The 26,586-nt window shown below is 41.6% G+C and overlaps 1 protein-coding gene across 1 annotated transcript in view; it reads right to left on the reverse strand.

Moving 5' to 3' along the window:
- sh3bp5b (SH3-domain binding protein 5b (BTK-associated)) overlaps positions 1 to 25,362 on the reverse strand; it is a 35,301-nt gene extending 9,939 nt beyond the window's left edge. Inside the window, exons 1-3 of the mRNA XM_018686675.2 lie at positions 25,000 to 25,362; positions 23,871 to 23,933; positions 16,350 to 16,478 (exon numbers count right to left, since the gene is read on the reverse strand). Coding sequence (XP_018542191.1) covers positions 16,350 to 16,478; positions 23,871 to 23,933; positions 25,000 to 25,077 — 270 coding nt within the window. The 5' untranslated portion in view covers positions 25,078 to 25,362. The remainder of the gene's footprint in view (positions 1 to 16,349; positions 16,479 to 23,870; positions 23,934 to 24,999) is intronic.
- Positions 25,363 to 26,586: the final 1,224 nt, after the last annotated feature.

The following is a 26,586-nucleotide window of genomic DNA, read 5'->3' on the forward strand; positions in this document are numbered from 1 at the left end:
GTGTTATTTTGTCGAAGCATGATCAACACATGTGTTCGGCTGTGGATAAAGGGACAGAGGTTTGACACAGTGTCTGTAAAAATCGAATTCCTTCATGCAGCTGGTCGAGCTTCACATGGCTTTACCTCTCTGGAGTTCATGGATTTCCTCAGCGTAGAAAAATTTTTCTGTAAACTTATCAGCAATGACTGTCCTGTTTTATTTATTATTATTATTATTTATTTATATATTATTATTTATTTTCAATGTGGCTGGACACAAGTCAGAGAGATTTAGAGTTTCCTCCTGAGAGATGAAAACTCCTCTGTCTCTGTCTCAGTGTCCGGTGTTCTCAGTCGCTGTCAGCTCTGCCTGAGCCCATCTGCAGCTGCAGTGTGTAAGGCATGACGCCACAGGCCAACACAACACTACACACACTGTAAAGGCTCCGAGCTGCTGCAGCCTCAACACTGCAACGCTCCCATTTCACTCCAGCTGTTACAGCAGCCAGGTGAGGTGAGGTCGCCTCCTTCTAAGATGAATACGTCATTCAGCAGCAGGTCCACATGACTCCTGCAGAGGTGGCTTACTTTTGACACAGTTACACATCCAGCAGATACAGAGCAACGTTGATCCTTTTACATCACTGGTTGTATATTTTTCCCGATGTTAATAGAAAATTACTGAGTCATGCACTTCAAGGACTTTATACAGGCCTGAGAAGGAAAAAGTGTCCAATATCTCACATGAAAAAAGAGACATTAATCAAAGTCAGAGCCCTCAGATTGTGTTTAGGCTAAGGTCCTAAACAGAGTGTGTTAGACAAAGAAGATGCACAGTACTTGTGGAGAGAGAGAGAGAGAGAGAGTGCAGGGTGGTGTCAGCAGCATTAAGCTAATCCTTTTCCTTCCTTCGTCTGATGTGGAAGCTGGAGCTGACAGCTCTGATTCTAACCCAGAATAAGTGAGTTAATAAGTGAGAGACTGGGTGCATGACAGCAGTGAGTATGCAAATATAAAGTAAAGTACAGGATGAGGAACTTGTGATGAATCATCACCGACGCCCTGCAGTGAATCCCAGCTCCCTCTCTCTCTCTCTCTCTGAGAGTTAGACAAGCATTTCTAAAGTTTTCCCAGTTTTCTTTTGGAGGCACAAACCTCGGCTGAGACGAAGAGCTCAGCAAGAAGTGGGGAGAGAAATAAACTAACAGAGACTGAAGGGAACTGTACGCTGGCCGATCTCTCAGGCTCGGAGAGAAAGACATGTGAGGCAGCTGAAAACAGACTGAATATTAAATCAGGAGTAGATTCTACTGAGCCACTTTATGTTGACTAAGTTAGTGTACAGTGCCGCCTGCCTCCATGTTGCTCTCTCACAATGTTTCCTCTGGTTAGTAAACAGCTGTTTATGCTGTTATTCCAGCGCTGGACTGGTTTTATTTTCAGTTTGATTGGTCATTACATTTACCTTTTACAGTCACATATGCTGACTTTTCCATCAGCTCTTTCCACAGAGCCAGTATCTTAAAGCATCTCTTCTCAGTCTGCAGACGCTCTGACATCACCACATGCTCACTGTAATTTCATTATGGATGGTCATCAACATGCCAGCACAGCAGGGTCCAAACAACCTCGGCCTTGTTGCTATCATGTGGTCGGCTTTGTATTCCACACTGCCTGACTGCAAATGCTGACTGAATGCCACAGAGAGCCATGTGTTACCTACAGTAATGTGTCCTCTGTTAGTGCCCAGTCACATCAGCAGTCATCACAGCTATTACTTTAAAGATTATTCATTTATCTGCTGTCCAGAGGCTCTACTGCATCCAACGTACCTGGATAGTCCTGTGGGGAGCTAAGAGGAAGTACCGATTCATGGTCACCAGAAGATGACGCTTACTTTCTTACTTTCTTAGGCTGACTAAAGATGAGCTCCTGTGTCATTTCCCTCTTGCTCAGTTCCTGTGGTTACAATAGTCAGCAGCAGCTATTCTCTCTCTCTCTCCTTGGCTCGCTGGCGTCATGTTCACAGAGAATGATGAGGCTGTGGCAACAATTATCAGTGTGAAAGCTGCAGCCTTCACATTCATATTGTTCTACAAATCTTTATTATTATTTTTCTGTACGTTTTTTAGTCGCTAGCTACTCCTGCATACATACCTCTCATCGTGTTAAGGTCTAAGTTCACTGAGGTTTTGTATTTGTGGTGTAATTGATCGGGAAGTCAGAGTCAGGCTCTGATTCACTGCCATTCAAACTGCGCCAGACGTCTCCTCTGTTTCCGTTGTGTTTGCAGTGTGGACACATGCTGTATATTTTCATGCTCACCTACTCAAACCCCGACAGGAAATACCAACATCTCAACAGAAAAGCTTTATATTGGAGTCCATGTACCGGGGAGATCTATATATAGGCTCACTTCTCAAAGTGTGGGCTTCAGTGGCTACACCAAGTAGAGCAGGTGTTTCCCGATCGGAAGGTTGGCGGTTTGATCCCAGGCTCCTCTGGTCAATGAAGGAACGTACTTTTTACTATTATACTATTTTGCTTTTACTGTAATTTTGCTATTCTGCTATTCATATATTCTGCTATAGATATTCTATTTACTTTTGGCTTTCCACTTTCTTCTGTGTTTTAACTGTGTTTTCAGCCTTTTTAAGCATAAGGCTTCAGTACTGTTGCAGCATTCACACTGTGTTTTCTGCAGGAAAAACATTTTCTAGTTTGCCTTTAGACTGACCTGACATGTTCAATCTGACATGACCTAAAATGTCCACCAGAAGATAAAGCCCTAACAGCATTCGCTCTGGGCGTATCCTAAAGCCAAACTTTACATTTCCAGTAGTGAAGATGTGAGAAAAGCAACAAATACTACGATCATCTCTTCATCTTCATCTGTCCTGATTACAGCCTCGCAGGGCCACTTGTGCGTCTCCTCCTCCTCCTCCTCCTCCCCTGCTGTCACGTTGCCCACGAGAATCCCATTCTACACGTGCTCACCCCCTCTCCATCCATTCCTCCCCCGCCGCCGCCGCCTGCCTCATTCTGTCACACAAACACTAAACACTCTGCTCAGGCTGCTTCAGCCAAGAGGAGACAAATATATCAGAGTCTTTATCTGTTCTCATCAAGTTAAACTGCAACGTCACGTCATAAAAAAATGAGTAATCAACTTGTTTTTGGACTCATTTAGCTTTAACTGGTGACCTGCACGCTTCACTGTGCTTTATATTCACTTAGTCTCTTCATGTTTTTTCATGGTTAATGAGTTTTATCAATGAAACCAAGAGACACAGAATAAAAGCACATTTGTCTGGTTTTCAGACTCTACAGAACAACAGTCAAACAACTAAATACAGCATGAAAATAAAGAGTTTGTTGTTTCTCTCTCTTCTGTTTTTTTTCTCTCTTTGTCCTACTTTTTCATTGTGGTGAAAACATGTCAGCTACAGGCGAGTAAAACATCAATGCTGTCATCCCGCTGGCGGCGTTCAAAGCCAACAAGGATGACAGGAGTGAGGAGAGGATGCAGAGAGAAAGAAAAAAGATAAATAAGAGATTAAAAAGTTGTCAGCTTGAAAAACATCAGAGTTATTACGGACGACATAACTGACCAGATACACTGAGAGAACTAAAGTATCATTAGTTGCTCTCACCTGCTCCTGAATGTGACGGGCAGTGATTAAACCAGAAAACAAACAACTGAACCAGACTAGAACAGACCTGGTCTGACTTAGTCCAATCAGTCACCACGAACACAATGAGCATTCAACGACAGGTGTTTTCAGACCTGAGGAACTTTGAGGTGTCCGCTCTGCACGGACTGGGAACAACAGTAGTTCTTAGAGAGAGGATTTTAGCTCTGACTTCAGAGTAGGTGATCTCCCAGCAAAAGAGGATGTTTGAGTGACGTGAGTGTACACTGACCGGTCGAACACATGACCCAGTCCTGCATGGGAAAGTAGGTCTCGGGGGAGCTCCCCAGTGGACAGTTCCTGTCAGGGAGTCCCCAGAACTCTAAGAATCTAATCTTAAGACCCAAACCAGGAATATAAAGAATACGGAGACTGGAGAACTGTTTGATAAACTTAACCTTGTGTGTTCCTTTAACCTCAGTGTGTCTTCACAGCTCTCAGTGTGTGCTGCTGCAGCTTCTCTGGATTTCTGAGTTTAGTCTACAAAGGTGTCGCTACCACAGCAGATCACTTCTGCTTTTTAACAGTGTGTGAGTGTGTGTGAGCTGTATCACACTCTGACCAAGTGTGACAAGAAGAAATACTTCTAATGTCCCCTTTTCTATTTTTTTTTAACTTTCAGTTTCACTTCTTACTCTGTCCGTCCTTTTCATTCCCTCCCCTTTTTCTAAACAATCCTTTCCATCAGTGTCTCTCTGTCTCTCTTCCTTGCATCATCAAGTTTATACCTCCTTTCTTTCTCCTTCATCTCTTTCCATCACTGCTGCAGTTTTTCCTGGTTTCTCTCCCTCCGTCTCATCACCCTGTCTCTTCCACTCTCTCCTCCTCTGTTTCTATCTTTATCCACGCGTCTCCTTCCATCCATCTCCATCGCTCGCTGCATCTCTCCCTCCATCACACCTTTTCTTTTCTTTCTCTCCTCATCTGTCACTTCCTATATCCCACTTAATCTTACTTGCTTCTGCCTCTTTGCCTTTTCACGTCTCCTTCACCACGTTTCGTGCTTTATCTCAACCTTTCTTTTTCTCTCTCCATCCTAGTCCTCATCAGCTCTCACTCCCTCCTCATTCCTCTCATTTGCTCTTGTGCTTCATATTTAAATCACCCTGCGTGCAGCCTATGAAATTTTCAGAGAGATGAGCCTCCAGAGGAAAGCTGATGTGTAAGTAATGCAGAGCTTCAAAAACCGAGCTGCGACTCCCTCTCTGTCCTTCTGTATGTCTCGGGGAGAAAAAGCAATTTGGTTCTACGGGCACTTCAATTATTCAAGAGACCCTTAAACAGAGAAAACATGGTTTGTTAACTTGTCAGAAAAGAATGGAAAAAGAAGGATGGCGGCATTAAGGAGGAACAGTTCCATATATTCTGGATGTCGTTTGGATCTAACTGGGTCAGGTTTTCATTAGGCCGATTGGTTCTCCTCAAATCCTGTTTTCTATAAGAAGATACATCAACATATACTGAGAGCAGGATGCACCAGTATCTTCTGTAACACTCCACACTACACTGAGTGTCTTATGTTCTCTGTAATGGATTTATCACTTAAAAGCTTTAATATGCAACTTCACCAGATTAAAATGTCTAAAAATGACTGGACCCATCTTCTATATTTCATTGAGGTGTGTACTTACATTATCCCAAATGTTCCCAGCAATTTTCACACCAAGAGAAATCTGTAACTTTAACCAATGTTTCATTTGGTCCCCTGTCATATCCCCTTTGTGTCAGCGTTGTAGTTGTCTGCTCAAACTTCACTTTTTATCCAGATTTAAGTCACATTTCTATGATACACTTGTCGGTTTAGTTATCAGACGCCTGGATCTGAAGTAATCAGAGAAACAAGCCGAGCAAACATTAGCAGAAGCTCAGCTTGCAGCCCCTCCAAGATATGCTGCGTCCACCAAACTGCATCAGAGAAAGACTGATTTTTAAAGCAAAACTGCTTCATTCAGTGTTTTTACTGGTTTTAATCACCTGGTCTGTTTGTTTTGGGGAGGAGGAGACCTCTGTGGACAATTCTGCTCCTGCTACAAACCTCCTGAAAGACTGACACTGAAGGAATCTTAACCAGGACAAGCTGACATCCAAAAGTCAAATACATAATCTAACATAACAGTACTGGCCTTCACAATAACATGATGAAAGACGACTCATCACTTGTCAGATCTTAACATTATCAGGGATTCAGTCAAACATCCATGACGGCCTTCAAAACCTCTTTATCGGTCAAACCCCTGCAGAAGGAGAAAGACATAAAGGAAGAGAGATGGGAGAAAGGACAGAAAGGACAGTTCGACGTCTCCTCATCAGTCACCGCTGCAGAAGGAAGACGTTCTGGGGAAATGAGCCTTTAGATCATAAAATAGACTTTCTATTGACCTTCACATCATCCTGTTAAATGCACTGCCATGTACATGTGTTTCTTCTTCATTCATCCAGGGAGGAATGGCTTCTTTACATTCACGACAGGCAGTAACTGCAGTGCTCAGAGGAATCAGACCAGACTGATCCTGACAAATCCAAAACCAGTTTGTCTACCACAATGAACACAAGAGAAGGACGAGGGGGTGTAGGAGGAAATCTGTTTTCAAAGTGACCTGATTTGGCCAATTTTCCAAGAAATCTGATTATTGTAATCTCTGATCCTCGATTGAGTCTGGCAATTAATTTCCTCTAAAGAGGAAACACAATTTGGGACAATGATGTCTATTAAAGGGAGCTGCTGGAGGACATGCGAGCGCTGTAAACATGGCGTCCTCTCTGTCCCGCTGTGCCCAACTAACCCCAGCCTTCAAGCAAATCTGATGTCGCTGGTTATTCCAGGAGAGTGGTGAACAGAACTGCGAATGGCCTAGATATGTGAAGGAGCTTCAGGGTTGAAAGTACCACAGATGACTTCAACAGCAGGGAGGAAGCCTCAGCCTCTGATGTACACTTCACAGTCTTTAATAGGAGAATTAACCCAGATACATCCGGGCTTAAGAAGAAGGACTGGCAGTGAGGGAAAGTTAACAAGGCAAAATGCTCAGCCAAAGACAAAATCTTTGCGCTGGTTTGCAGAGACAACAGGAAAGTTTCATATTGTCCCGTTATCACATTACTCACAGAATTAGCATTAATTAGCAGCAGAGGGTACGACATGCCACTAGCAATGTTCGGTGAAAGCAACAGTCGGCATAACAAAGAGACGAGAGTGTCGCAGCTCAGAAAATCAATGTATTCTGCTCACAGTTAAGAAGCGGTCGGGTTTATTTTAACAGATTAGTTTAATATAAGGTCAGGAACCACGGTAACAAGCTTACAAATAATACACAATACAACTCAAAGCTGTGGCGCTCCATCAAACACCAACAGCAGTGTTTCCTCATCATGACCCTGTTGAGGCTTATGAGGCAATAAGGGAGGACGGAAAGTCAACAGCAGAGTGAGGAGTGACCATGAGTGCAGGGCCAAGGGAACTAGACGCTCTCAATTACAATAAAATGGGAGTAAAATAAGAAAAATAAATGAATAAAACGTTTGCGGCTTCATGTAGCCACAATGCTTCTGTAACCCAACACGACTTAAGCTGTATGAACTGAACGAGTGAGCAACCAAATGCTTTAAAATTCACTGCACAAGAAAATCATCCCTTCTCTGTGCATGCATCAACGACACAAGCACACATCATCACGCTCCAGTGAATGTTTTAACTGAGTCATGGTTAAAAGTACAAAGGGAAATCCACACCCAACCACAAAACAGTGTCAGAGCTGCTCCACTGACGTGCCTGCCAGAGATATTACGCAACAACAGACAGACCGGTGGCATCACAACACAACAGACACACACAAACACAGTCCCAGGTGGTCAAAACAAAACCAGATGGCTTTGACCTTGCAGCAGCTTCCTCTGCCCCCGTTCCCTGACTTCCCAAATCCCACATCTTTCAATCCATCCGTCCATTTCAGCTTATCCATCAGCACCAATCCCTGCGGATAAAGTCTGATGTGACGTGCACTGCCTGCCAAAAAACCTCACTCCAGCTGGGGAGGGAGATAAACAGGAGGACACAGAGAGAGAGAGAGAGAAAACAATTTCATATTACACAATAAAAACCTTCCACAGATCCACATGTTTAAATCTTTGCCTTGGGATTTCCCTGCAGCTTCTGTTCATCGTGACTGGGACGTCTGCCTACTTTGATTTCCCTTTTGAAGTTTTCAATAGTTTATTTTGTACGCTGTGAATTAAGGGTGATACTTAGAAAATGGACCACTTACCCACAGTCTCTCTGAGTCTCATCTGTCTGATACAGTAAATGAAGCGTTTCTTCACTGCTTTCTCACGATGTCTCACTTTATCCTTTTTATTCCTCTCACAGTTTTCTAGCGTATCGATCGACATCTCAACAGACACCCTGCTGACACCCCCTTTTCCTCACTGATCTGCTGACATCTTTACAAACTCAGGCCACCATCACAGCCACAGAGGACGTTACATCTGGTAACAAGGAGCAGGTTTAGTTCTGGTGGTCTTCAGGTGTTCTGAGCTGATATGGGATCTTTCAGGGTCTTTCTGAAGATCAGCTTTAATTTCATACCAGCTCTCTGCTCTCTGTAAATATTCAATCAGCTTAAGTAATATGTTAATCAGGGTGCAAGGAATGTGAAAAACTGTGAAAAAACTGCTGATTCAGTCATTTTTCAGGTTTCTTCATGCACTGTAGATATCATATACTTATGGTAAGAAGATAGCCGTATAAATCAGCTGAGCCCTGTGACCGACAGCGCCTTTAAACTGACATAACAGACTCTTCACTCCTATTCTCACACAAACAATGACCCAGCTTCACATCTACAATGTTTCTAGGCTCAGCTGCTGTGGACCTGCTTCACTGCCTTGTTGGCGGTTTCATCCCTTTCATTAATCCAGCCATTATCCCTACTGATCTTGCTCCACTAGTCCTGCTAGTAGTTACTAGTTATATCAGAAAATGACCACTCTCTGACCTAGCGCACCTTTAAAGCGTTTTTGAATCCGAACAAAGAGCAGAGTCTTGCTCAGGTTAAGTCCACAGCAGCCGAATCCAACTGGCTTGTTAGGCTGCTCCATCTGAGAGCCAGTAAAAGGTTGTTTTCACTCCATGTTATCTTGGTCTGGAACCTACAGAGTAATCCTTGTGTCAACATTTTTCTTCTGCCTCTGGGAAAGGCTCATCTTGCATCCGATTTATCACAAGTAGTCCTCCTCCTATCTGAACATTTAGTCCTCACTTCTTTCACCCATGATCTTAATCCTGTGCATTCTCATTTTGAACTCAATCTGCCTCCCTGTCTTTAAAACCATGACTCCAACTACCTCTCTGCTTTCTCACCAGACATCACCTAACCTGCAAACACACAGGCTGAGTCCACAGTGTCTGCCACATTAACGCAGGAGAGACTGAGTCATTCACTCTTACAGTAGATTTAGACTATTCACTGCAGCTCTAATTGACATACTGACAGAATAACCTGAATGGACATGTGGTTTGGTTCTGAAATATAAAATCCACACTTTAGAAAAAGGGGCTTTCTTTGACTAAAAACACCACCACTCTCAATTAGATGTGATGAGAGGCATCAAATATTTGTGGCTTTTTAGACACAGTCACAAAAAGAGCATGAATATACTGAAGAATGTTATTTCCTTAGCAGGCAGAATATGTGAGTGTGTTTCTGTGTTGGCATCTCACTGCTGATACAGTATGTGAGGAAATCTGACTCTCTTATTTCCATCTCCAACCATGTCTTGAGAAGGGAAGTGGAATAAAAAAGTGAGCCCAATGCATATTTCATGATATTAAAATAAAAAAAAAACCTTCTGCTGAAAGTTTAACTTCAGATACACCAGCCCTGCCTCATCCCACCGGAGTCAGCATTTAAAAACGTGCATCTGTGAAGCGCTGTGCACTCAAGCGATCACTTCACAAACTTTTTAGCCTCGTCACCCTGACCCACTTCCTCAGTTCAGGTCATCAGTAAGTGCTTTTTTTTTTGATCACTTGTTCTCTCCTCACAGAAAGGTCAGAAGTTTGATTCATCCAACTTTTAGTGCGTCCTTGAGAAAAAGAGTCAGCAGGTCACACAGCAGAATATCAGACTTAGTTTCAGTAGAATCACCATGATAAGTGAATACATTTACACAATACTTTTGCTTAGTGCACTCTGGTGAACTTTGTTTACCAATTAAACACCATCTTGGCAGCACTGACCTCTGATGCAACAAAAGTCCAGACAGTCAAAAATGGAGGAAGCGCCATGTTATCTCATGAGTCATAATGATATTGTGTCACCAAGTTTCCTGCATCACTTAAATTCAGAATTCATGCATATATGAATTTCACCGTGCTACTCTCGAGGTGAAACTAACAACCATTTTCACTGTAGATTAATCTGTCAATGATTTTTGACTCACCTTGATTAATTAACGGCAAAAAATGTCCATATTCATAGACAGGATTTCCAGGTACAGCCAAGGTGAGGGGTGTGTCCAGTTTGGGAACCTCAGGATTGCGTTGCTGCTTTTTGCAGATGATGTGATTCTGTTCGTCTCCTCAGACCGAGACCTCCAGCGCGCACAAGAATGGTTTGCAGCCAAGTGCGAAGCGGTCGGGATGAGAGTCAGCACCTTCCAAGTCTGAGGCCATGGTTCTCTGCTGGAAAACGGATTGCTCCCTCTGGGTGAGTTGCTGACCCAAGTGAAGGAGTTTAAGTACCTCAGGGACTTGTTCACGAGTGAGGGTACGGAGGGGCGAGAGATTGACAGGTGGATCGGCGGACCTTGTACCGGACCATTGTGGAGAAGAAGGAGCTGAGCCAGAAGGCAAATCTCTCAATTTAGCAGTCGATCTACATCCAAGCCCTCACCTATGGTCTGTGGGTAGTGACCAAAAGGATGAGATCGCGGATACAAGTGGCCAAAATGAGTTCCACAGGGTGGTGGGACGCAACCTTAGAGCTGCTCCTTCTCATCGAAAGGAGCCAGCTGACATGGTTCGGGCATCTGATAAGGATGCCTCCTGGGCACGTTCTACTTGGGACCAGACCTCTGGGTAGACCCAGAACTCGCTGGAGGGTTTATATGTATCATCTGGCCTGGGAACAGCTCCCAGGAGGAGCTGGAAAGTGTTGCTGGGGAGGGACATCTGGAATACCTGCTAGCTGCTTCCACTGCGACATGGAAATGAGTTTAATTTTTTTAAAAGGCTTATTTTATTCTCAAAGTTACAACATTTCAGGGAATGTTCATGACCCTGGGTTAACTCAGTGGGGAAACCTTTATTGTTCTCCTGCACAATCACCCACTAATAAATCATTAGCTGCCAGCGAGATGCCTGATATGCAAATACAGATTATCCAACATGCTCTCAGAGTTATAGGTCTGTGTTTTATCTTCTATCTGGAGTCAAGGTCAAACTGAGTCGTTTGTCTCCACCTGCCACTGCCACCATGGCCGCTCCCTGGGTGCTGCCTGCTGCTTATCTGCTACAGCAAATAAAGTGTTTCTAATCAAACCGAGTGGGAGAGCGGTGGAAAGAGCACAGGGAGAAAGAGAGAGGTTTTCTGAACAGGCAAGGAAAACAGTGAGTCAAGTTAAATACAGTATTCTGTGATAGAATAGTGTGATGATGGAGAAAGAGCAAAAGTGAAGTGAGACGGAGGAATGGAAGAAGGGAAGGCAGACAATAAAATAGAAGGAAAGAGTCTGATGAGGATGAGAAAGGGCCAACAAATGAAAATGAGAAAGTGAACAAAAGAAAGATGAAAGATGATACCAAGAGGGAAAGAAGGAAAGAGCAGAAAAACAAGAGGGGCTGAGTTACCAAGATTTCCTTACATTGCTCCCAAACAGATCTCCTCATTCAGCAGTCAGTAACAAAGCAAGACGTAATGAAAACACCAATTATATAATCAATCCTCTGCTGAACCAGACTGGCAAGTTCACAAACAGAAGCCAAACATTACACTCTGCAGTGCTATGAACTGTGTCCAGCGTAAGCGATGGAGGACTCCAAGAGCACGGAGACAAAGAGATTTTAGATATTTTCAGCTAGCAAATTGTTAAAGTAATTGACATCAAAGCAATTTGTGTGAGTTCTGCCAAACTGTGGCTGGGGTCATTTGCAAGATTCTCACAAGCTGATAACAGCTTTGTTAAAGACATTAGACACCATCACTGACAAGAAAGAAACACTCACAGCCTCAAACAAACAACTGCTTTTACTTGACTACAGCTCTTTCTATTTTAGGACCAGTAGGCTTTTTTTAACCATCTACTTGTGGTGGTAAAAACTAAATCTGTGTCATATGACAGTACCCTATAAGTCTACAGGGAGTTAAAAGGTTGTACCGTCTTGTATAGACAGATACTAAAACCCTGTGAGGAATCTGGGGCCAATTTATTCATGCAGCATGTAAACCTTGTACTTGATATATATAGGGGGAGAATTAGGGCCGATTTGTTCAAATTTATAAAAGACAAAGGTATGGAGAGCACTGAGGAAAAGTCAATGATCAGCAGAGTCAGTGGGTTCCATCCTCTGGGGACCATGAAGGTTTCAAGCCAAATGAACAGTTGTGGTGATATTAAACTCTGGGCCAAAGTGGCAGACCAACTAATCGACCACGCTATTCATGGTGCTCCACATGGTTAACAACTCCATTGAGTCCAGCTTTTATTGGCCTTGGCTACTCTCCTTCCACATCAACCATAAAAAGTGCAGCATCAGCTTTATACATGCATTGCTAGGGCTTGATCAAGAACAACAGCCAATAAGACCAGGTAAAGACCTGCTACATGGCTGGACATGTATGGGCATGCCAAATTATGAAATCCTACTGCACTGGTGAGTGTCTCTCCTGTCGTGCTGCCGACAGCGCTGTCAGTCGGTGTCAACTTGACACAAGAGCTGTGAGTACTGGACCGAGCAAAAAGACACAAATCACACTGTCTGATGACATGATAGAAACTGTCTGCCCCAAATCATTTTGACAGAGCGACGGCCAATGTTGTAACTTAATCACAGCCGAACAACTCTATCAGTCACTCAGTCATCGACATTTGTGTCAGAAAAGGGAGGTCTATTTTTGTGATGATTAGATTATTAATCTGTCAGAGGTTTATCAAATCAGCAAATGCTGGTTCCAGCTTCTGAAAAGTAAGGATGACCTGCTTTATTCTGTTTTATATTATTATAGATTCCTTGGGTTTTACAGACACCTGAAGATGTTACCTTCGCCTCTTGGTGACAGAATTTTCCACTATTTTACAACTATAGCTGCAGTCCTATCTAGAACTATGAGCCAGAACTTTCCTTTGCAGAGTTGTTGGAGGCAAAGCCTTGATTTTATAAGCTCGGGTGCTGGACTAATGCAGTGAATTATCGTAGAGATCTGATGAAAAACACCTGTGCAGTCTGTAGCCATCAGAGAGAGGGAAAGAAGAGAAGAGAAAGAGCGAGTACAGGGGAGGGACAGAGAGAGAGCAAGAGAGACGAGCGATGAAAAGGTCTGAGAGCGGAACAAGCCTGGCTTTCCAAAACTGACGTTTATCCTTCTCTGTTGATATAAAGCATAACAAAGGCTCAATCTGCCCTAGGAGGCATTTGGATAGCAAGCACAGATAGATACACCAGATGGAAAACGTTTATATAGGCCAGTGTATTGAGCTATGGTGAGGTTAGAAAAGCCTGACTGTGATTTTAAAGTCAGTGGTTTAAAACCTCAGACCTGCTGAGAAAACCTGGATGGGAGAGATAAATGAGCAAAGCATCCTTGAACAAGATGTTTCAACCACAGATAGAAACGTCAGTAATGTAGATGTTCAAATATATTTTAAAAATTGAATAACAGTACATTATTATTGCTCTACTTTTCCATACGGAGTATCTGATACTCTGTTTGCCAAGCATATTTTAATGACTTATCAACAAAGCAAGCAGCCTTCAGACTCAGAACAGATAATGCTCTACTCTGCCTAATAGAGTCTTGTTCTGTGGCCCAGAGAAAATTAGAAAACAGCTGGGTGCATACAGTACTGCAGTAATGGGAGGATGAGATGTATGCTGTTGAACACACTGACCTCCAACTTCCAAGGTTTGTTGTTTTCAAGCACAGACACAAAGAATCCATCCAGCTCATGACAATTTGGCCCAAAACTGGGACCTGATGGGAAATGGGGGTCGGAGTCTAAAGCCAGACGTCCAAAGGACAAATCTTCTTGAGCTGTTTGCCTCTCATCATTTTAGTAAAGAGAGTGGGGTAAGTTATAATTTAAAAATATTTGAACTAATGTAGTTTCCATTTAATCCTGACCCTGAATCCAAATGTAATGAGGCCCAATCACTTTAAAACCTTTTCCCATTAGATACAGATATCAGACTGGAGGTTGATCAATAACTTAAAGAGAACAGAGGTCAAGATCAACTTCACAACCTTTCTCAAGGACACTTTAGCAGGAACAATGTCTCACAACACCAGGGCTACTTTCCTGGTACAAGTTGCAGGATAGTCTCTCCAACTTTGCAAAGTTAGCTAAAGTGGGTCAGCAGCATGACAAGACAACTAAAGTCTTCTCCTGAATTTTAACTGACTTTTTCTGTCAGACCGATGTCGAGCTGAGTTAGTCTTGCTGGTCATATGGATTCAAGGTGCAGTATAGCTGACAGCTAAATCAAAAGTATAAAATTGTATTCACAAAGAACGTATTTCAATGGTTTCTCTTGTGGAGTAAAGAACTAGGCTGGGTAGAAAATGGTGGTGACTTTAAAATGTTTTCCCTCCCTGGAGGAAAGCACAAACTCTGCTTCCACTCTCCTTCCTCCTTTTTCTGATCTTCTTTTCTAATTCTCTTCGCTAGTTCCTAACCTGTCCTTTCTCATCATCTTTTTGATTCTCTGCTCTAACCCTTTAACACACTTCTGCACATGAAATCAGGTTGTTCCGGATACATGCTTCAGAAGTGAAAGTAAATGTTGCGAGGAGACAGAAGTAAGTCGGGCCAGCAGGTGAGCTGACAGGTAGAGGGAAGTAAAACCGCCACATGTTGTACATCCTCATCTCAGTTCCCCCGAGGACCATCGCAACAAAGACTCTTGGTACACCAAAACTACACAGGTTGATTCTTTATCAGGATCATTTCAAAAAGAAATATTTATGATATGTTTCTCTCAATTATGTCTTCATTCACAGTTGATTTGTAGATTAGTGTTGACTGTAAATCAGCATTTCATCCATTAACTGAAAGTATTTTGGCTTTGTGTCACATCTCAGATTAAATACGAGGACATTCAGATAAAGACCAAAAACAAATTATAGTCTGGATGTCAAGCATTTTGTATTTTTGACCACAAATTGAGTTAATGTCTCCTTGAACATTTCCATCTGATCCTCAGTTTAAATGGGTTAAAAAAGGACATAAAGCTTTTTGGGAAAGGGGAAGTCTGAATGCAGTATCACGACACAGAAACTCTTTCACCACTGCCTGTATTTCAGCACACAACAGAAAATTACTGACAACTCATAGCATTTATACCTATGTGAAAATACAACAGATAGCCCTCCTATATGAGCCATATCATGAAGTAGGGAGGCAAGAAAGCGACACAATAAAGCCTTTTAGAGTCTCAGTTGATCCCTGCGCTTCCTGACTGAGCTCTTACAGCTGTGTGGACTCTTATCGAGATGTGCAGGTGGCTGCTTCCCCCTTTATTTACACACCACACACACACACACACACACACACACACACACACACACACACTTTGCTCAGGCCAGGCTGAAAAGGGAACTGAGGTCGTGGTGTGAAATGATTGTGCAGTCCCCCCCCCCATTACCATTTTTAAGCTGAGCCCAATTTCTGCATTTTACTGATAAACAAGACTGAAAACAATAAAGTTCAAGCATTAAAATTCTACTTTCTTCTCGACAAGCAACATCTAAAAGGTGAACAAATGTTTACAGAGAGAAAGGCAATAAATGAGATGTATTTTTAAGACAAAACACGTGGAACATAGTTTAAACATCCAGACCATCCATTCATAAATTCATCCATCCATCCTTCCTATCTTCCTCAGGTCCTCCCCCTCCAAAAACAACAAAAAACAAATGAGACAACAATCAGGCCATGCAGGTTACACACACTAAAAGACATAAAAGACCTGTGTACTGAGAGGACTTGGTCTCAGCTTTGTAAAAACACTAGTAACACCACTTTGTCAGGAAAATGATCATATGACATTTTAGTAGTGAGCCATCACAAACCTGAACGTCTTGGACTTGCAATTAATTTATGAGAGAATTGATAATAGAGGTTTTCACAGGTCCAAAATGTTGAAAGCGATCAAAAATGGACCAGCGGAAGACTGGAAAAACAGCTGCAGTCACATAATTTAATTCCACAAATAAACTGTTTATATGTTTCAAAAAATGATTTATAGACCCAAGTGGGTGATAGAAGACAGAAGATAATAATTTTCTATTCAAATGCCAAAAAGTAATTTTCTGCAGCAGTGATCACGTGATAATGAGTACACTCAGATCAATTAAATCTGCTCTGGTGTGAAGACATGTTCAAAATGAGACACTATACATCCCGCCCAGAGACAGCTCTGATTCTTTCTACCTCACCTCCATCAATGCACTTTTTGACTGACCTGTCTGGCCAACCTGCGGGCCTCCCAGTAAGGCTTGGACTCCTCAACAGCTTTGCCAATCTTCTTCACCAGTTCATCCAGCTTCACTGTGGCCTCCACCAGAACGGAGCGGAACTTCTGCCTTGCATCCTGATTGAAAGAAAGGAGGAAAAACTTCAGTAATTTAAGTCAAAACAAACTAGGGGAGAAAAAAAGATGAATCCTCCTCAATTGGCTTCTTTGGATTTTGAGTAAAATCGATACTCAGTCAGTCATGAATAAAAAGTCAAGTCGATACCAACATAACAACTGAACTTTCACAATCTGAATAACCTAAACCCAAACAGTGAATACTATCATTCCCCTAAGTTCTGCAACAAACACACCTAATAAAAGCTTAACCTGAATTAGGCAATTTAAGGTTTTAGGCCAAAACCCCATTTAGTGAAAAATCATATTAGTGCATAACTAAGTTAAAAGGAAGCAGTTATGTAACAGGTTTCACAGAAAAAAATGATCAACTCTGAAGGGACAGTCCTCAATTTCACTGTTGGCTATTGTAAATAACAATCCTGTCCAGCCTTTAAAATGTTTCTCGTTTTGTTTCACCTTGCACCTCTGAATGAACACTTGTTAAATCTGTTGACAGGGCGTTGTAGCTCTTGACCCTTCATCTCCATCCTGCTCACTACTTATAAAGTTGCAACTTGAGGAAATGAAACTTGCTCTATTGCTGCCTCTGCTATGACTCACAACCAGTAAGACATTGAGCATCTACAGTAAAACCCAAGAACTCCAAGATAAAACCACAAAAAGTAGGTCTAAATAATGGATAAGAAACATTAACTCCCAACCTTTACACTTAATCTTATCTGGGTGAAGTATTCACATCATGTGCCAGATAAAACTGACACAGTGTGTCCCAATAAACCCTGAAAAACAGATTCTAGCCAATCTGTTTAGAGACGCCTGTGAAAAATTAATGTCTGATATAAGTTTGTTAACTGGTACAAAGCAAACCGTTTGTTCAATCTTAGAGATCTTTGTTCGCCCAATGGTACTTGTCAAGGGGAATTTTGCAGACCTCGATTCAGCTCAATTTCATCATGGCCATGGTAATTGGCATGAAGGGCACAGAACTTTCTAAGTACTAGAACAAAAACAGCAAGGAGAAAAACAAGTCAGAAACGTCATGTATCTGTGTTTTTACCCCCTCTCCCCTCATTTAGAAGGGTCAGTTACACAAGTGACACTTTGGCAGCGGCGGACTCAATCCTAGGTCCTTTTGTTGAAAGACAAGCTCCATCACTCTGTTGTCACAATAAGAACCCTTAAGTTTAATTAACTACTTTTTTAGAGGCTTTGTCCTCAGACTTTATTGATGTGGAAAGTAAAAAAAGACAAAGAGGAAGATAAGCAATATTTCTTGTGACATCTGCACAACTGCAGCAACTGGGAAACACAAAAGGTTGTGTTTGATGCAACTGTCCAGCTAAGAATCATCCTATTAAAACTCAGGTGGCACTAAATAACGACACAGAGAAGCCTAGCACTGCAGGTTTTAATCCTTTTTGAAAATAGATTCTTAGAAGCATTGGTTGAACAATCCCGAATTTGCCATTGTGGCCACTGATGATGTTTCTCATCCAATAGGCCTCTTCAGTATTCCAGACTGGGGAAGAGTTTCAGACATTATAACACTCTGGTTTGTAGGTTAATCGCTGACATCTTATGACAGGACAAGGTTAAATTCCTCCATTTGCATGAAATCTCTGACCAAATGGCGTTTAAGAGCTACCAAAACACTGCTCGGTAAACAAGCTACTTGTGAAGCTAATCCAAGAGGCACACTTTTCCGCCATGGTTCAGATAAAGGAAAACAATCTGTCTTGTTAATTTTATAGACCACAAATCTCAATATTTAAGCCATGTTGCCAATCTCTGCCATGTTCAGTTTCAAATAGGTGTGGTGTTTTGCTTTGTACACAATGTTTACAGCAGTTTTGACACCAGAAAAGTGACACGAGAAAGAGGAAATGATCTCATATTGCAAATTACTTCCTGCATGTGTCATCCTGCAAACAAAGAATTCACAACTGTTGAAAACTAGTTCTAATGTTGTTTCTGGATGAGCGCTTGTTTAAAAAATGAATAAATTTTACAGACATTCATTTCTGAGATGAATGAAGACAGTTTGCTTCCATCTAAGACAGAGTTCCTTTGAAGTTAACTATGCTATAACAAATTGCCCCTAACTAATTCTGATCTATGACACTATTGTATCATACAACAACCTCTCAGAACTTCAACCCAACTTGATTATCATAATGACATTTTCAGAGTCTTTTTTAGATGATGAAGGACCTGCAAGTTTGTAGTTTGGTTACATGTAGGTTTTGGTTTGTTTTTCTAAACGCCGCAACGGTTCACATAAGTTTAACTTCCCCAAAACGTACACTGTATTTTACCACATTAGCATTTCAAGCCTGCCTGTCACTTGAAACACAAGCAGCTTAAAAACAAAGTAGAATAAAGGTTAAGAAAAACGGACCAAGGCGACGAAGAAATGGACAAAAATAGATACTGCAAAGGTTTCTGTATATTAAAAAGGTCATACATCATGGAACAGTGTTGGGTAAATAAATAGAGGGTATATTTTTTAAAAAGGCAGAAGCATTTTCTGGAGGTGGAAGAATTGACAGACTAGACTTCTAATGCTGCAGTATTTTATATTCTTACAGAACACAAGACGTTTGTTTATTGTTCCATGTTCATTGGAATTTCTCTGGACATTAGATGTGGCTAAGAGACAGATGCTTACAAACTGTTAAAAATAACCTTTTGGTAAAATACAGGCAAGCTCTGACACCAGCAATACAAGATCTCATTATAACAGACTGTGGAAAGATGCATCATTTAACACCTCAACTGGATTTACATCTTAAATTACTGGTGCATCGGATCCCAGGATGAGGATTTTGGACAAACTGCAAGACCTCTACAATTTGCAGTTTATCCACATTATATGTTGCAAAGGGTACAAGAGATTCAGAGAGGCCCCTGAGGAAAAACTACTAACAGAGTTTCTGTTAGCAGCTCTGTCCTGCTCATCACTGAATTGACTTTCATGGGTCAAGGGTCAAATGTGGTAAGACATGTTTAATTGAAAATGGTCAGTTTACTAGTGTTATCAGTGCTAGATTGGAGAGCTTGACAGCCAGGAACAGAGATGTTTGCATTTCCAGGCATTTGTTAATCCACTTTGGAGCTGGATTGAATCAAAGGCTTAATTCAATTTCAGCTGCTCAAAAACATGTTCTAAAGTTAATTTGTTGAACTTTAAAGACTCATGACACTTAACTTAAAGACAGACACATTGACCTTATTTATACTGGAGACCTATGCCAAAAACCCACTGATTGAAAGGTTGAATGTGTGCAGCGTTATATCAAGATAACAACAGACAGCACCACAGAGGCTGCATCAACAGAGCTTTGATTGGACTCATTCAACTGCATTTTTGTCTTTAGCTCTTCTGTCTTGCTTAGAGATAAAAACGCATTTTCTTTGCTATTTTTTCCACCATTCGTTGTGATTGAGTTATGACAAGTTGCAGTAACTGTGCATCCTCACAATATGTGGGACAGTCAGTTCAAAATCTGAATAAAATGTGTTAGAGAAAGGCTGTTCTGCATCAAAAAGGAAGCTGTTTCTCTGGTCATATCTGCCAGAAGACCTCAGGCCGTGAGGGGCTGCAGTAATCCGAGGTGTTAGATCTGCAGAAGCAGCTGAAACCAGTGTTATTGCACATTGATGCCTGGAGTTTTTCATCTTGCCTTCGATCCTTTCCTGCTCTCCAGGCTCATACACGTCAGTCAGTCCTCTCTTTGCCTCTCAAATTTGACTTTTGGCCCCAGGCTGTTCTGTCACACTGATGTTTCAATCCTTCATGCAATCTTTTAATCTCCACCACCACTGTTCCATTTATTCATCCTCTCTTGACCTTCAAAATCATTCACCACTGCCCACATTTCTACACCAAGTCACACCAACTGATGTTTTAACTTTAACAGTACTGACAAAGAAATTTGTTCTGGATGCCTGACGCTTGTTTTTAGCTACGGTTGCAGCATTAGACTGAAAAATATCTTATCATAAATTATATTCTTTTACAAATATGCCTGCAAAGAATAAAATGAAATGAAAATAACTGCAAAAGATTTACCAATTTTCAGAATTATTGTATTTATCTCTCTTGATTGACTAATTGATCGATCAACTATCTGTTTTAACACTAACAAAACTGTCTCATGGACACAAAAGAGGAACCTTGACGATTTACAGTACATTGTTTTGGCTCTGTTCTCCAGCACACTGGGTTTTCAAGTGAAATAATCACTATGGGAGGTTAAAGTGCTGACTCTCAGTTTTAAGGGAAGGAAGGAGTCATGACACATTTTAACCTTGGTGACTGCCTATAAAAAGGGCCAGAGTTTCCACACAATTAGTGGGATGTGCCTGTGAACACCATCGAATTAAAGCTGCGAGTCAGCACTCAAACCCAACGTCCAAATACACACAGACTGCACTGTAGAATAACAAGTAAAATGTAGACGAGTTTATAAAGCTACAGAGCCGATAATTAGGAAACAAAAAGATTATTAAATGAATTGTAGCGCAGTCATGTGAGCATATCTTTGTCCTTTTCCCCTCGCTGTCCTCTCCTCTGTATCTGTCTGTGATGATACTGCTGTTGATGCAGACTGCAGTGCAGTGTCTCCGTCCTCCCACTCAGGGCTTGGACACTCACGCTGTGACGCACTTCACCTTGCCCTGAGGCATTATGTCTACAACTTATCCACTAAATGAAATACCATCTGCATCACTGCTATGAAAGTGCATTAACCTCCTCACATCACTGAATTTCTCATAACACTCGGCCCATTATTACTCCAATCACTGTCTCTCTGTTCCCCTCATCAGCTCTATGAACACTTCAAATAAAGCCTCCCTTTGGGTCAAACGATTTTATGATCTCATAATGCTGCTGCTGGTGATTTCAAAGCATCAGGAGGCTCTGCCAAAACTGCTCTTTCAAATGGAAAATGGCAATCTGTAAATGTTTTTGAGGCACAATATTCACTCTGGCAATAATCTACACAGGATCTAAGCACTTTGTATGTTTATGTGGACATCAGAGAAAACACAGTCACTGGAACATCTGGCATCAAGAAACTGCGATGACCAACATCTGTACTCCTCTAACCTCCCTCTACAGACGTAAGGGGCTGCGTTTTCACCATCAATCACTCTGCCAATTATTTTCTTGCTTAATTTACTAAGTAACAGTCCATAAAATGTCAGAAAATATTTAAACGTGTCTACCACAAGTTCCCAGAGCCAAAGGTGCCATCGTCAAGTTGCTTGTTTAGTCAAAACAACAGAACCAAACCCCACAGTTTTCAGTTTACCATCATCACGTCAAATAAACCCAGAAAATATTCACATCTGAGAAGCTGGAACAAATGAATTTTTGACAAGTGGCTGAAGTAGTTTCCACTTTACTGGTCAATTAATTAACTATTTGGTTTTTGTTTCACAGGAGGATCAAATGAGATGTTCACCATGGATGGCATACTGTATCAGTGAGTGTGAGTGTCAATCAAGAACATAAGAGTTGCCAATGAAACCACCTGTTACTTTCTCTGGCAAATAGTGAAACCTGCTCATCATAGTTTCCCAGAGTCCGAGGTGACATTTTCAGATGCCTTGTTTTGTCAAACCAACAGTTCAAACCCCATAGATATCCAGTTTGTTATCACAGAAAACAAAGAGACCGGGGAAATACTTACATTTCCCATATCAACTATCATAATTTAGGAAATTTTCTGTCCATTGATCAATCAATCATCTAATAGTTTCAGCTCTAACGAACAGAAAACTTGATTTTTCTAGAATCACATTTTTCTGGTTCTTTAACTTTTGGAACAAATCTTTCTTTCAGCACAGAGTTCTGAACTTATTCAAAAATCTTTCTTGTTGTTGTTGGGTAGACCGTTTGTCATCATTAAATTTTCTATTAGCAGATAATTATCTGTTCAGATCCTTAACACTCAATCACGTTCCATCACAAAAATTCCAAGAAAACATCCATTGGTTGATGCTTTGTTTTGAACTGTTTTTGAACTGTAGACGGTCACAGTCCTGAACAGGAGACGTCTCTGTCAGACATGAAAACAACTTGACTTGATTTTGTAGAGCCATAAAGAAAGAGCAGAAACATAAATCAGTCAAGGTTTAACAATCCGCACAGTGTTGATTCCATCAGGCACATGGCCCTGTATCTACAGGAGAGATGCAAACAGGTTCAAGTAACCAAACAGAAACACAAAATCACAACTGACGAGGCAGCGAACAAGAACGCACTGTGCTCAGAACAAACCAACAACCCTGATCCAAACAATTTGTTTTTTCAGTTATCCATTTAATATGTACAGTGACCACGAAGAACACTCACTGCAGTTTTAAATTACTGACGACTGGAGTTTACAACTGAAAAACACAGGGAAGTGGCAACGATGTATGCAAGATAATTCACCTGTAAGTGTGTAAGGTTATCACAAAATACAATATGCATTACTTAACGTATACCTTACTTTTGTGTGCTTTCATTTCCCATTGCTATTGATACAACAGTAGCTGTTGTACTAACATTTATACTACGACAGCAAGTATGACACCGTGGCTGTCGTCTGGTTAATTTGCCTTCTGCAAGACGGCGTCTGCACTGGGCCAAAGAGCGCTTGTGAGGGAAAAGACAGATGACACTGCAGCGTTACATTAACACATACAGATACAGAGTGTTTGGTCTCAGGTCAACTACAACTCACCAAATACCAGATCTGTCATTTAAAGCAAAACCCTGCTGACCTCCGAGCAGCCTGACTGACACCACATATGAGCCTCAAACTGTGGAGCGTGACAACACTTTGGACTTTCACCTCTATAAAGCTGCACACACTGTTGCTGACCTACATTAATGTAAGCCATCAGCTTTTACTAGATTTTACTGGGATTCAAAGATCAGTTATGTAAGTTAACTGGCTGTGATGACCCAGGTCTCTAGTCCAGGTCCTTTATGTAAATGAGACTCTGCCCGCTTGATCACTGCTTATTTCTCTGAGTAGAACAATCATTAAAATAGCTTTATATGTCCAAATTACTTTGTTGTAACATAATATGTCAGTGGTACTCACAAAACATTTCAATGTGCATTCAAACATGCTGACACAGAGCGAAGTGTGAACTTTACGAACAGTTCGGCCTGGAGACAGAGCAAAGGTCCAGCTGCAATTCAGTGAGAAAAACTGCTGCATGTGCACACAGTGATACCTTCAACACAAGGTAATCTGACAGGTTGAATTTACAGGCTGCCGGCTTACATGCTCTATTAGTTTAAACCTGACACACTGCACGAGTGCACAGAAGACCTGCAAACACATCCACTGCCCATGATCCACGTATGTGTGTCAACAGACTGACCTCAAGCTCTGTCTCACATCTGTTGATGTCGTCGGTGGACTGGTTGAGTTTCTCCAGCTCCCCCTGAAAGACAGAGAACATCAGAGAGATGAAACAAAAACTAAGATTACTACAATTATTTTCATTGTCGATCAGTGTCCACTGGCCACTGTTTGTCTTGTTTTGTTTCACCGGACGTCCAAAAATACAAAAACCCAACAATATCCTCTTTACCAAGATAATGATAAAGAAAAGCAGCAAATCCTCTCATTTCTTTGCTGGAATCATGTTTGGGCTCTGTTCAATTCAATGACTAAAACTAATCATCAAGCAGCTGAAGGAATCAACTGCCAGAAGAACTAATCACATATAATGGTGATGATTATTGGTTTGCAGTATCTGGATAACTACAGTTAACATGGATGGTACTCTAACTCACTTTAACAGTAACCTACTGAGGCTGATATGAATATTCATCATACAGGTTTAAAGCTGTCGCACTGAGGGGCACTGTCTGAGAAAACTTCATTGCAGTCAATTAATCAACTGGACGATGGATAGGAAATGAATCTGAGACTATCTTAATGAATGCTTATTGTCAGTTTTAAAGCAAAAGGATCAAACATTTACCAGCTTTTATTTTTGTTTTGTGATTATAAATTGGTCTTTTAAGGGTTTGGACTGAAGACTGGACACAGAAGACTATTTGAAGACATCAGCTTTGGCTTCAGGAGCATTTCTAGACCAAACGATTACCGAGAAAATAACCTTTTAACAGTGAATATTCAAGCTTAATGGATACCGTCTGTTCATTATATCATTTATTCTGTCTTTTTCATTCTTGTAAATGGCAGAGACTCGTGAATTTTTATCATTTTCACCGTTGAATTGCCTCATTAAACATGTAGTTTTCAATTAATCTCATATATCAGCAGCAAACAGTCACAACTGTAGGAAACCTTTAAAATGCAGCAGGCAAACTAAACTTAGATTTAAAGAAAGACACAGTCTGGTGATTCCGGAGATGCAGAGGCTGCATCATGCTAGGGACTTTGTTCCCTGTTGTTAGCTACAGACGTGTTGGCTGCTCCACAATAAGAACCTGTCGATAAAAACACTAATCGATACTTTGCGTGTAGAGACCGGTTACCTGGATTCTGGGGTCCACCTCCTCGTCCTCATATTCCGCCTCGTCGTCCGACCTGTGCTCCTTCTCCGGGTGCTCCATGCTGGAGGTGAAGGGTAGATGCCACAGCCGAACAAAGACTCAAACCTGCAGACAGCACAGACAGAGCAGGCTCATCTGTCTCCGCCGGACCGGTCACCGCCACACGGACGACTGGACTGACGGCCAGCAGCTCTCTGTCCACCCCCCCGGCTTCTGTTGATCTGCGTTTTTAAAAGACGAGTTTTTAGAAGAGGATCATCCTGGTTTGTATCCACCACCGGGGTCGTGCAGCAGCGTCTCTCCCTGCTCCGCTCTCCCTCCACACTGAGCCAGCTGCTGAGGTGACCCGAGCTCTGCCTCAGACCGGGAACGCCCCCTTCTGAAAGACTGTATGAGGGGTGATTAGTGCCGTGTAGCGGCAGGTTAAGAACATGTCATATATACGCTCACCGAGCACGTAATCAAGAACACCATTCTAGAACCGGATAAAAAGAATTCCCTCAGTCCTTCCTGTATTCAAGACACATCTTTCTTAACCCAACCGGTCGAGGCAGATGGTTCTGCTCAGGGTTTCTGTTTTTCCTTGCCACTGTCGCCTAATGCTGGTCATAGTGAGATTTGTTAGGTCTCTCTCTGAAAATATGATAATATAAAGACTACGGTCCAGACCTGCTCTATATTTGGCTCTATATTGACTAAATTGAATCAAGCACCTTTGTGATTTGGCTCCATGTTGACATGACTGCGTCACATCATTTCTGCAGGTTTGTCAGCTGCACATTTATGCTTCCACTCTCCTCTTCAACCACATCTCAAAGGTGTTGTATTGGATTCAGATCTGGTGACTGGAGACGGTGCATCATAGGCATTAGACGATGGTAAACTGTGGCTATAAAGGCATGCAGGTGGTCAGCAACAATACACAGGCATTCAAACCAAGACTGACTGGTTTTAAGGGTCCAAAGTGTGTGAAGAAAACACGGTTGACACAAGACAGGTTGGGTCCATGGATTCATGCTGTTGATGCCAAACTCTCACTCTACCATCTGACCCTGCCTTCTTTATTGTAACTCCTGGTTTTAGGTGATGTCAAGCTCTTGCTATCTTTTGTGAAGGGGGACTGCTTTATGGCAATATTGCACTTGAAGGATGTTTATTTCAATTTAATGTCCAGAAAATGTTCTATATCCTGATATGTGTACATGTTATCTCACTGTAAAATGACTCTCTGTTCTCTGGCTCACTTAAAGATATCCTTTTCTTATGATGTACTTCAGAGATAACCATAATTGTCCCTGAAGATAGTGATCAACAAGGCTGCACATAAAGAGCATTGTATTAAGTTAGAAACCATACTAAGAAACAAGTTGTGATATAATCATGGTAAATGGTTTAATTATAGGCTTTACATCACACACTGCACAGCTCTGTGCTTTAAAGTAGAAAAGAGTTTAATTTAATGCTGTGTCTGATGTGCCAAATGGATCAAATATTTGATTAGTTTATGATTGTGTAGTGTTATCATCTTCAAATCAAATTTCACAAACAGCAGTTCATTTCTGTCAAAAT

Source organism: Lates calcarifer, linkage group LG15 (assembly GCF_001640805.2).
Source record: "Lates calcarifer isolate ASB-BC8 linkage group LG15, TLL_Latcal_v3, whole genome shotgun sequence".
Taxonomy (NCBI): Eukaryota; Metazoa; Chordata; class Actinopteri; family Centropomidae; genus Lates; species Lates calcarifer.